This window comes from Nelusetta ayraudi, unplaced genomic scaffold, assembly GCF_046127955.1.
Source record: "Nelusetta ayraudi isolate G7.1 ecotype Tasmania unplaced genomic scaffold, CSIRO-AGI_Nayr_v1 ptg000006l, whole genome shotgun sequence".
Lineage (NCBI taxonomy): Eukaryota > Metazoa > Chordata > Actinopteri > Tetraodontiformes > Monacanthidae > Nelusetta > Nelusetta ayraudi.
The window spans coordinates 2,742,501-2,754,975 of NW_027466056.1; the positions used below are offsets into that span (position 1 = coordinate 2,742,501).

At 47.3% G+C, this 12,475-nt stretch overlaps 1 protein-coding gene across 2 annotated transcripts in view; it reads left to right on the forward strand.

Moving 5' to 3' along the window:
* Window positions 1–12,475, forward strand: part of LOC142881029 (BCL-6 corepressor-like) — a 34,008-nt gene that overhangs the window by 6,881 nt on the left and 14,652 nt on the right. For both annotated transcript variants that reach the window (XM_076015075.1, XM_076015071.1), the window contains exons 3-6: window positions 1–3,334; window positions 5,974–6,298; window positions 8,693–9,178; window positions 9,788–9,958. The exon at window positions 1–3,334 is cut by the window's left edge and continues 341 nt beyond it. In XM_076015075.1, the coding sequence (XP_075871190.1) occupies window positions 1–3,334; window positions 5,974–6,298; window positions 8,693–9,178; window positions 9,788–9,958 (4,316 nt within the window). The remainder of the gene's footprint in view (window positions 3,335–5,973; window positions 6,299–8,692; window positions 9,179–9,787; window positions 9,959–12,475) is intronic.

Sequence of the window (12,475 nt, forward strand, 5' to 3'; positions counted from 1 at the left end):
GTCTGAACTGTGCCTGAATGGTGGTGGTAGCTTCCTCAGATTGCCTTGGGTCAGCCCTTATGCCGATGCATCAATGTACCCATTCCTTGATATGGCATACAAGGCATCTTTTCTCTCTCAGCCGTCACCCTTTGTTCACCAACAGCTGGCATACCAGTCTTTGTGCGCCTCTGGAATAGCAAGCAGTGCACCTGTGGAAGACAGACTTTTCTACCTGCCCCATTATGCACCGGCTCATATCTCCTCTCCACTGGGCCCTCCAATTAGAATTCATTCAGCTAATCCAACCACAGCTGGTCTTTCACCGTTGTCCCACGCACAGGATAAAACTTTACCTGGTATTAGTCCTCAAGTATCCCAGGAACACTCTGCTTTCAAAGCTAGTCCTCAGATACCCCAGGATCCCCAGCCTCTGCCCGTTCCCCGTCCCGATCAACAACATGGCAGCAGTGGTGCAAAATCCATTCTGCCTATTTCCAATACAACCACACTCAGCAGTAACAGCATTGGAAGTAGTGGTGCCTCCAGTAAAAGTTGTGTTAGCAGTACCTCCAATCAGTCCACGTCGGTCACCAATGTTCAGTGCATTGGTCCCTTGCCCCATCCCATGAGTAATTCCACTCCAGACCTAAATAAGTCACTTTACAGAGGCACCTCTTCATCCTCAACGTCACATATAGGGACTCAACCATTTTCCAAAGGTAGTATGAGGTCGGATATCTATTCTACCATGCAATCAGGCAGTAACAAAACCAAAGACACCATGTCAAATACCTGTATTGCAGAAAAAGGTATTTCACCGGCTAAGACATCACAGGACACACGTGTGTCTCAAAAGCCTCCAAAAAACCTCAAAGAAAACCCCTTGAATCTGTCTCCAAAGGAATTGGAAGTATATTCATCCAAGCTAGAAGCTCTGGCCAAATTGGGTTACGTACCACCACATTCTTATGGGTTGCTTGCAAGTCAGGAATTGCACTTAAAAGAAGGTCCTACCCCACCTGTTACTAAGTCGGTAAAGTCATCAAATCTTCCTGAATCAACCAGTGATGTTCCCTTATCCCGGGCTATTTCAGGCCCCTCCTCGACTGTCAGCTCTCAAAGCTCCCAAATGATAAAACCCAGAAGTTTAGATCATCATTTAACGCCACAGTACTCGCCTGGATCCACAATTGGTGATGTGAATGGTAATCCCAGCCCTTCCATCGGGGGGAGAACCTCAACATCATCTCCTTTCTCAAAGTCTAAAGTGGAATGGTCTTTGCTCCCTCCTACTGATTCAGATAAACTTTACCCAAACAGTAAAGAGGAGGGTAACAAATGCTCCGGAAAACAAATTCTGAATCCTAAAATTGAGGCACAAGAGAGTCACTCTCGTTCACAGCAACAGCAGTCAAGTTTGGAAAAAGGAAAGTCTTCTCACAACTATGGGGATTCGTACCTCCCTTCTGGCTTTGGCTACACAAGCCGCTATGTCCCTTACACAGTAGCTGAGAATATGTCCTTGCAACATATGACCATTCCAGCTAAAGGGCCAGTTTACCCACACCCAGTCTTGCTTGGCAGCAGCAGTTTTTATCCACCACACTTGATCCCTAAACAAGGCATTCCATATGGAGTTCATCCAAACCAGGGTGAGTTCATGACTTTTCAAAATCCCAGGGGAATAACCCCCACTCTTGTCACTTCCCACCCTGGTGTTGAACAGGTTGAGACTGGAGATAAAACCAAGAGTTCTGAGTTATTAAAAAAACAGGAAAGACCGAATACCACTGGATCCCAGAAGAGTGACAGTGAAAGGGACGAGTCGACAACTGAAACAAAAAAGGCTTTAAGCAAAAGCCACACTTATGCTAATGACGATGTAATTTATATTGACCTTGTTCGTGATGAGCCCGAAAATGATGTGTTCACGAAGAAGCGCACCTTACCTTCCACACATGGAGATTCTACCAGTGGATATAGCCATGTTGAAAGACAGCCACAGCCCTTAAATACCCTATCCTCTGACCAGTCTGCTGAGCAAAGACAAGGATCCTTACCTCACAACTCGCAACAGCAATCTTTTCAGTCCTCTAAACCACCTTATAAATGTGACGAGATTCCAGATGGGACTCAGGAAATGCAGGAGCCACAAAGTCCATTACTCCACATCCCAGAGGAGCAGACGATGAGATGTGCCCGAACTTCTCCTCAGCAGTTTTCTCGGAAACTTAAAGCTGGCACCACTCAGAGTTCTACTGAATCAATAAGTGGTGTCACCGTTAATGGTAGTAATGGTGTCAATAGGAAAAGCACCATTAATCAAGCTCCTTTCGACAGCTCAAACAGTAAAAACGGAAAACTTGACAAAAACAGTGCCACAAATGGCAACTTGCTCACCCCTTTCATAAAAGAAAGCTGCTCCAGTGTGTGTAATAATTCTAACATCAAGGATGATGTGTTTGCAGCCACAAGTACCTGTCAGTCACTAAATCCAAGGGCTGGGATCAGTAAGGGCCCTGTAAGTGGAGTTTCTATTCCACAGGTCCACTGCACAGGTTTTGACCCAAGGTTTTCACTTGAAGAAACCATGAAGGGGGCACCACACAGTGGGAACATTGACTCAAGAAGTCCCACATGCAACGCTGGAGATGGGAGTAGCACACATACAGCCAACAAAAATTATGTCAAACCATGTTGTAGTAAAGCAGGCCTACGAGTTCCAACTTGTGAACCTCAAATTCTAACTCTGGGAAATGGCAACCCCATGGCTCCTAGTTGTGGGATCATTAATCCCAAGTTTGCATTCAGTGATAACACTGTGCAACCTGTCTGCAGCTGCTTGAATCCAAGGACCCCTGCATGCTCAAAGAACTGTTTTTGTTGTCCAGATTGTACAGATCTCACTGCTAAGCGTCAACATCTAGGAAGTGACCACACCTGTAACAATTGCAGACTCCAGGGTTTAAACAATTTCCCTTTGGGCCCAGCTGTTCAGCGTCTTTTACCCGAAAATCCAGTTGACGGAGGATTTAAATCAGCTTCTGCTTCATGGACTCCAGAACAACCAATAAACCCACACCTACCCAGACATGAAGGCTTTTGTGCTAATAGGAAAGAGCCAAGCAAAGAGATCCAAGACTGTGACCACAACTCTCCTAGTTATGAAGTAAGAGAAGAAGAGGATGGTATGTTAGATGACGATGATGCACTTGCTTACAAGAATCGGTGCTGCAGCATCACTAAACGCATTGCCAATTCTTCTGGCTATGTTGGAGACAAGTTCAAATGTGTGACTACCGAGCTCTACGCAGACTCCAGCCAGCTGAGCAGAGAACAGAGAGCACTCCAGGTAAGAATGTTTTGTACATTTGAAATTTTAAAGTTTTTTTTTCCTTCCATCACTCAATTTATCAACAAAATGTTTATAGTGCATTGCTACGGCGGGGACAAATTTAATTTTATTGGTCTGGATTGTAATCACTGTGGCGCCGCGGCCTGCATGGGTTTGTTTTATGAGATTGATTTTTTTTTTCTTTTTTTTTTTACTATTCATTCAGTCACTTTGGCTCGCACTAATTGAGAAGAACATTCTTGTTGGTGATGTACAGGTTAACGCTACTGTTCACTTCAGTGTCTTCGACAAGGAAAATCTTGTGTTGATTTGTTTGGAGCCATGAAAGAAATGGCGTCAACAAGGAAATGGGCATCAGTACGATAAAATACTGATCAAGTTTAAGCAGTTTACTTTCCAAAAACTTAGGAAAAAAATAAGCTTTGGATTGAGTGTGTGCACTCCAAAGAAATCCTTCTTATTCCGGAATTGTGTCATCGTGTGTTTGCAGGCTTTGTGGAGTTGTTTGAATCAGGATCAAGAAACGGTGGCGGTTTGAGGTGGAATAGCGCTCCCTTTCGCCACCCCCTTCTAGCCCCCCGTCTTTGACTGTTTTGGTTGTGCTGGGGTCAAGTTAGCATAATAAGCCATAGCTGCATGTGTGTGGCTCCTGTTAGTTTTCCCTCCCCCCGCCCAAAATCCAAGAAAATGGAGGCTGATTTGGAAAGTTCCCAAATTACCTCAAAATTTGAACACCAATTGAACACCAATAGCAATTCTTGGCTGTCATTAATTTTCTTTATTGACAGTATTTGTTGAATGTGTTTTTTAGGAAAATAAAATCTGTATAAAGTCCACCAATGTTTTGAAATCTCCTCTGAGCAGCTCACGCTGCTCTTGCAGCGTTTTATCTGGACAAAGAATCTGAGTTGCTGCCCCCCCACACTCTCTTTCCCCCTTTCATCCTCGTCGTCATTCGGGGTTTGCGAAGGGGGAGGTTGCGGTGGGGGGAGGGAGGGTAGGGTTATGGTGGCGGCAGAGCAGGAGGTGCTCAGGGGAGGTTACCACTCAAATTAACTCGCATTTCGCTCCCGCGCCCTTGGGTGCTGCCGGCTCGGAGCGGCGACGTCGGATGGATTTGTAGATCGTTTCACGGGCCATTAATTTTAAAATGGGTTTGTGGTCAGGGCAGAGCGAGGTGAGCGAGAAATACTGGCCTGTCAGGAAGGCGAGCAGCGAGCGGTTAGCGGCGGCTGCAGGCAGGCTGGGGGGGCGGGGATGGAGGGTTGGTCTGGTCCGTCTGCTGTGCGGGACAGAGACGCTGGGTATCTATCATCCCTCTTAGGAAATATGACTTTGCGTTTGGCGGTGGCGGTTGGGTGGGTGGTGGGGGTTAAAGATAAGGCGCTGGAAGGGTCCAACCGCCAACTCCAGCATGACCGAATACTTGGGGAGAAATTAAAAGTCCAGCAACAGCAGAGGTGCAAAAAAAAAAAAAAAATCTGAAATTATAAGTCGACGTTTTTATTAAAATTTGAAAGCACTATGATTCCTTGGTGTCACCCTCAGGACAAAATGTCCCTGGTTTCTGTCTGCTCAAATTTGCGGGTTTGCCTCCAGCCAGCTCAGAGGCGTTCACTCTCAGGAGCAGCTTTGTTTAAGAAAGAAACGTTGTCTCTTTCGACCACATTTTAAATCCCCCCCGAACCCCCCTTCCCATTTTTAACTCTTTTACTGGAGACGCCTGAGAGAGTTGGTGTGTGGATTCTGGCTGTTGTTGCTGTCCCTTCAAGGCGGCTGAGTCCAGGGTCAGACACTGCTGTGGTTTTTGTTTTTTTAAATATTTTTAGGGGGGTATTTGCAGTTTTTCATGGTTGTAAAAAAAAAAAAAAAAAGGATAGCTTCCCGATCCTCCGCAAGGAGATTCTCCCAAACTCTCAGCCCCCTCAGCTGACAACTGCTGTCTGAGCATCAGCGCTCCTCAAGTCCGAACCAAGAAACGCCAAGAAAAAATTTACCGCTTCCCTGGGACGTTTTCCCCCAAGAACTGTTGAAGTTATTCCACGTGTTTAACTGGAAAAGAGCCTAGAGAATATTTAGAAAGGGTGGGGCGTTACAAAAAAAAAAAGACCCAACCAATCCGATTTCTTGACCTGATACTGGAGCCAGTTGGTGTCAGGTCAACGTTCCCAAAGTTTTCAACATTTTCCCAAAGCCAGGCGGGAGAAAAGAAAAAAATCTTCTTCTTTTAATGCGGAAATTTTGCAATGTCGCTGCTTCCCCTTTTCTGCCACGGCTAAATCCCATCTGTAGCTCTGCCCCTTTACCCTGATTGGTCTGGTTACCTTCTGACAATATGACAACAGATTGAGATTTCTTGTTGATGCACTGCGCCATGTAAGACTTAAAACATTTGAATTCAGCTGCTCACAAGGTTTGTTTGTTTTTTTTGTTAGCAGTGCCTAGTTGAATTATTTGTGATTTTTCTGGATTTTATCACAAAAAAATCATGGCAGCGTTTAAAATTCTTAGTTGACTGACAACCCCGCCCTCCCCGCCCCTAATCACATGAGCAACAGATCAAGTCAAATATTTTCAAAGATGTCAAAGTCCCTTTTTTTGTTTTTAAATTTGATAAACTTTCACGTTTCTCTCAGCGAGCCATGCTGCGCTTCTCTGAGCTGGAGCTGAAGGAAAAGGGGGAAGGAAGAGAAGGAGAAGAAGGAGAGGAAGAAGAAGGAGAAGAAGAAGGGATAACAGCAGCAGTGGCGGCAGCAGCAGAGGAGATGGAGTTGGCAGACGGCCAGCGCGGAGACGGAGGGAGGAAAGACGACGACGGGGAGGCGGAGGAGAAGGAGGAGGAGGGGGCGAGGAAGAAAGGAGGAGGAGAAGGGGAGGGAGGGTGGGAGCGCTGCCAGCAGAGCGAGGGGAGGCGGGGAGGAGGAAGAACCCCCTCAGCAGACGCCACTGAGGCACCGGGAGGTAAGAGGATTTACGGCGAGCTCTGCAGGATGACGCTCACACACACACACACACACACACACACACAGGCACAGGCGCACACACAGGCGCACACACAGGCGCTCAAACACACACAGGCGCACACACAGGCACACACACACACACAGGCGCTCAAACACACACACAGGCGCTCACACAGGCGCACACACACAGGCAGGGGCAGGCGTGTGCAGGGGCAGGCGTATGCACGCAGAGACACACACATATACACAGTTGAAACACACACACACACACACACATATTTATATATTTTTTAAGCTGATCTAGCTTGGAGCTGTTTGCTTTCTTTGTCTTTATTTTTTTTGTGCGCACGTGCACGGAAACGTGCACGTGCCTTGCAAGAGTACAGATGTGTGTGTGTCTGCCCCCCTCATGCAGGCACGCGTGCAACCACGCACACACACACACACAGACACACACACACACGTTTGAACTCTCGGTGCACCGCGCTCGCTTTGAGCCCAGCGCACTGCTGCCCTCATTTTCTCTAGGAAGCCAAGTGTGCACATTTAGACACACAAACACCAGCAACCAGTGCTCGCACACACACACACACCCAACCACACGGTCAACCACACACAACACACACACACACACACACACACACACACACACACACACACACACGCATCGTTCTCAAGTTGTCGTTTTTTGTGTCACATCAGGTTTTGAAGTTTGACTGCTTCAGCTTAAATTCTGTCCGGCTGTAAATTAATTACAACCATGCTTTTAATCAAATAATAGTACAAAAAATACCTGATCAATCAGATGATTTTTTGTTAAAGTTTTAAATTGATTGGACTTGATGATTTTCTAGGGAAATATTGAGCTGTTTTTTTTTTTTTTTAAATGCTGTCGACCTCAACACACTTTAATATTCAGAGGGTTTGTTGTTCATGTGCAAGTTCACCAAAACACCAAAAAGAATTCCGCCCCTTTCCTCCTCGTCCTTTTAGTCGTTAATACTCCTAGTTAACCACTCAATTCCCATTTTCCAGTTTACTGTCGAGAGGTTTTGCTCCCTCAAACACTTTGCTGATTGGCTTGCTTAACATTTGAAAAATTATGACGAGAATTAATAGCAGATTATTTGTGGGATGTTTGTAAAAAAAACAAATGGCAGGAACGTTTTATTTGGAAATGGAACTGCCTTTAGAATAATAATAGTTGTCGTGTTCTAGACTGACTTTGATTTGAAATAAGAACTGCAGAGGGCCGAGCATGCAGCCCTGTTGAACGCCTCCAGAGTTGAGAGCGGACAAGGAAATCTTAACGTACAGGAGGGGAAAAAAAGATAGAAACCTGACGTTTTCTCCAGTCCTGATGTAAAACTACTTTAGCATGAGCAGTAGGTTAGTATCAGGTTAGCATGTGCTAAAGAACCACGGGGCTAGCCGGAGATAAAACTGGAGAGACGTGAATATGGAAATGGAGAAGGAACGAGCGAATTGGTGATGAGATGAGAAGGTAAAAAAAAAAAGAAAAACCCCGACAGACGGAAAAGAAGGGAAGATCAGAGAGAGAGCGACAGAGGACAAGGACGAGGCGCCGCTCTTTGATCTGCGCGGCGGCGGTTACTGCTGCTAGCGAAAGCGGCTGCTGCTGCTGCTGCTGCGTTGCTGTGTGACTGAGTGTTTGTCGCACCTCGTGGCGTGTGAAGTCAGAGTTTTGTGATGAATTTATTTCCTGCGAGAGACTGTTTGTAAAGGTCAAAGGTTGCATTTTAAAAAGAACAAAATCAGCCTCTGAAGGAAAGATGGCAAGATCCCAAACCAACCAGCATGGCCAGCATGGGGTTATTTATTAATTTGTGGTAATTCATTAGTTTTTTTCATTTGGATGTGGATATATTGCTTATATTTTATTTTTTCACCATCTCTATGGTACCGACTGCACGATGCCAGAAGAGAGACCGAAGTCCTCTGCATACTGCAGCAGTTTTGCATTTCTATTTTATGTTTTAATTTCTCTTTTTTTTTTCTCAAGGTTAATGTATTTTAGTAAATTTTTTAATAAATTTACTTTTTACCGTTGCCATGGCAATGACTACGTACTAAGGTGAATAAAAATTAGCACATTTTTCATACATTTTCACGTTTGGCTATCACGTCTGCATTTTTTTTCATTCATCGCCACCTAGTGGTCTGACTGACTAAGTGTTCCACTTGGTTGTACGTTTTTTATATTTTTTTTATCGGAAATATATTCACATCGCTTAGCTGCTGTGAGATTTGGAGTGAGAGACTGAGGTCCTCTGCATACTGCAGCCGTTTTGCATTTCTCATTTCTCTATGCTTGAATTTGTCGGTTTTTCTTGAGGTGAATTTCCTGCAGCTCTCCTTCCGTCTTTCGCAGGCTTCGAGCTGGGCTGCATCCACAATCTCATCCCGCCGCCGCCGCTGTACCGGCACTCGTACGGCACCCCCATCCGCCAGGAGAAGGATGGCGGTACGCCGTCGGAGCAGGAGAAGAAGAGCAACAAAGAGGACGGAGACGGTCGGCAGCAAGGAGAGGAAAGGAACGAGGAGGTGGAGGAGGTGGAGAAGAAGAAAGAGGGGAGCTCCGTCTCTCAGCAGCTGCAACAGCAGCAGCAACAACAACAACAACAACAGAGGTTTCCGGCCGCAGCCAGAGGCCCGTTTCAAGAGAATTCAAATCTCAGCATGGCAATAAACCGGAGGCGGATCTTTAGCCTGGAGCCTTTCCACCAGAGCAGCATCATTAGGAGCCGGCAGAAGAGGGAGAGAGAGGGGGAGGGGAGGGGAGAGGACGGGGAGGAGGGGGAGGAGGGCGGCGGCGGCGGCGGCAGGAACCTCGGCAAGAAGACCAAGTTGACCGACGGTAAGAGCCCCCCCCACACAGACACACACACACACACACACGTATACACACACACACACACACAACCTCCGCCGCTCTAATGACGTCCTGACGCTAGGGCGGCCGCGTTCCATTTGGCTTCAAGGTCCGATATTAAGCGAGATTTCGTTTGTTTTTCTAAAAATAATCTGCTGTACGTCCATCCGTTGTCCTTCTGCTGCTTCCTGTTTGGTCTTTTTTTCACAAAGTTGAAACTCTGTCTGCTCCTGGAAAATCTGATGTCACAGAGGGCGCTTCTGGGTCGGTGGTCACCCCTCCCGACATGTGGTAGAAGGCTGTAAACGCAGGGCTAATGCGCCTCTTCCTGGAATATCTCAGGATGGTGTTTTTTTTCCCAATAATAATAATGAATTATTAATAACAATTAATATTAATTAATGATAATATAAATGATGCGGGCTCCTCCCACTCTCCTGAGACCAGGATGACAAACGTGGACCTTTGACGAACAACCTGCTACAAAGAAAAAAAGAAACTCTAGCAGCCCGATCTGATCTGCGATCCGATTGGTTCTCCCCTCTCATTCCCCCCCTTGCACCCCACACCCCCACCCCACCCCACCCCCAACAGACTCGACCCTGGACGACGTGCGGAAGCTAAAGGTCTGCATCGAGCTGAGTGGCCTGCGCCTCAACAAGCCCCGCCTCCCCGGCGGCGAGCTTAGCCAATGGCTGCCGGCTCCCGGCAGGGGGGGGGCGGAGCCCTACAGTGGCCTCGTGGGGAAGGCGGACGATGCTAGAGGTAAAAAACAAATTCTTTTTTTTTTAACCTCTCCTTGCGGCAAGAAATCAGGTCGGCCAAATCAATTCCGCGAACGTTGAAATGAGCGCGTTCGTTATTTATTTATTTTTCTTCTGGTGTTTTTTCGCCCAGCCAGTTTCTGGTGTTTTTTTCATTATTTTTTTCTAGCAGCAGCAGCAGCAGCAGCAGCTGCACATTCAGAAAACAGTTATCGCTGCTGATGAAAGCCCCCCCCCCCCCCCCCCCCCCCTCCACCACCTCCTTTTTTTTCCTTTTTTGGTCCCGCTGTCGTCATCAATTCTCCATCCTGCCGTTCCCCCCCCCCCCCCGTCCCCCCTCCTCCTCCCCCTCCTTCCCTCCTTCCTCTCCCTGATTGTTGGAGTTCACAAGTGGAATAACACCGACCGGGTGGGAGTGTGCGTGTGTGTGTATGTGCACGTGCACGCCTTTTCCGACACAGATGTGTGTTTGTGTGCTTGTGCGCGTGCGTTTGTGAACTCGTGGCATGCTAATATCTGTCTAACGTCTCCCAGATGGAGTTGTCTCGTGCACGTGCACACACACACACACACACACACACACACACACACACACACACACACTCATAGACCAATGCATACGGAATGTGTTAGCAGCTTCTTCTTCTTCTTCTTCTCCTCCTCCTCCTCCTCCTGGTCCGTCCTCGGTCCGTTGATTGCTCCTCTTAGAGTCTTGTCGTCTCGGCCGATGGAAAGTTTCCCCCGAATCCGTCAGAGTCATTTCGCGTTTGGGGAAAGTGGGGGGGCTTTTTCACTGGGATCTCAGGTGTTGATGAGAGGAAGCTTCCCATCTGTCGCCGCCCTGGTGGCGAGCGGCAGCGCTCTGCACGTTTTAATGAAACACTCATCACAGCCGGTCCGGAGTAGGAAAAAAAAGTCGGTGAGTGTTCAGCAGAAGCAGAAGCAGTTTTATTGGAGCTTTTTTGTTTGTGTTTTTCCGAGCTCACTTTCGGTCTTTTCCCTTTTTTTTTTCTTGTTTTTCTTGGCTCTCGCTCTCCTTTTGCTCGCCGCAGTCGCAACACAAACAGGGACGCTGATGTCGCTCGATGGTGATTGATGACGGCGGTCGCCACCTATCGGGCCAATCAGGGCTCGGCAGCACTCGGGCTGAGCATTGTCCACTGACTATGGCCAGAATAATCGGGTCGCTTCTGATTTCAAAACTTAGCCGTACCGAGGGCTGCGTTGCAAAGCTGGCCGTCGCCCTTGCAAAAAAATGACTTTTTCTCTCTTAATATCCAGCACAATTGCTAGAAAGCTCAAAACCCCCCAAAATATAATTATTTAATTAATAAGCATAAAAATCCCTTGAAGTTACTCGGCTGGCGATCGCGTTGCTTCGGTGTCGTCACTGATTTTCTGCCTTGAAAACACAAACTTAGAAAAACAAACAAATCCATCCAAATGGAAATAAGTCGTTTTAGTGGCGCTAGCGTCCACCGCTAGCTCTTAAAAAAGAAAAAAACGCCAGTAAAAACAACATGCAAATGGCTCTGTGCAGACCGTGGTTTTAATAATAAAAAAAAAAAAAATCGAAAAACCCAAAACTCATTTTCCTGAGTCGAAAAACTTAATGAGGGCTGACGTGTGGATGCGGCCCAGAATGCATCAGTAGCCGTGATGTCACCTTCTAATGAAACAATAAATGCTGCAGTTTGACGATTAGAGGTTTACTGCGACACACCCAGAGGGATGCGCGCGCACACACACTCACACACACACATGCATGCGACAAGTGTGTGTGTGTGTGTGCGCACGATAAATTCCTATTAAGTAGCTTTGCGCGCACAAACACGCACGCACGCACACACACACACACACATCACCATTAGATGCTGTATTTTTAATCCTGTTCGCGCTCAATCTGCATGTGGGTGTGCCAAACATCTGTGTGTGTGTGTGTGTGTGTGTGTGTGTGTTGTACGTGCGTGTTTGTGTATGTACGTTCACACACACACGCGCTTTTCCTGGCTCATAAATAATTCAGCAGATGGATGTGGCGTGACTCTCCGAAACAACCTCTGGCTGTGTGTGTGTGTGTGTGTGTGTGTGTGTGTGTGTGTGTGTGTGTGTGTGTGTGTGTGTGTGTGTGTGTGTGTGTGTGTGTGTGTGTGTGTGTGTGTGTGTGTGCGTGCGTGCGCGCGTCCGTCCATTTAAAAATTTTACACACTGGATTCTGTGTGTGTGTGTCGGGGGTGTGTGTGTGTGTGTGTGTGTGTGCGTGCGCGCTTCCTGCAGGCGGCTGCAATGGAAAACAGAAACGCTCCCTTGCCAGCTCCCTCGCTCTCCTCCCCTCCCCCACTATCCGCTACCTCGGCCGCCCGCTCGCACGCCCGCTCGCTTGCTTGCTCGCTGCTCCACTCAAGCGCAGAGGGTGTTTCTTTGTTCCTTCCTTCCTCTCTCTCTCTCTCCCCCTCTCTCTCTCTCTTCCTGTCTCTTGTTATCTAACTCGATCCCCCTGTTTCCCCCCCACTGTGTT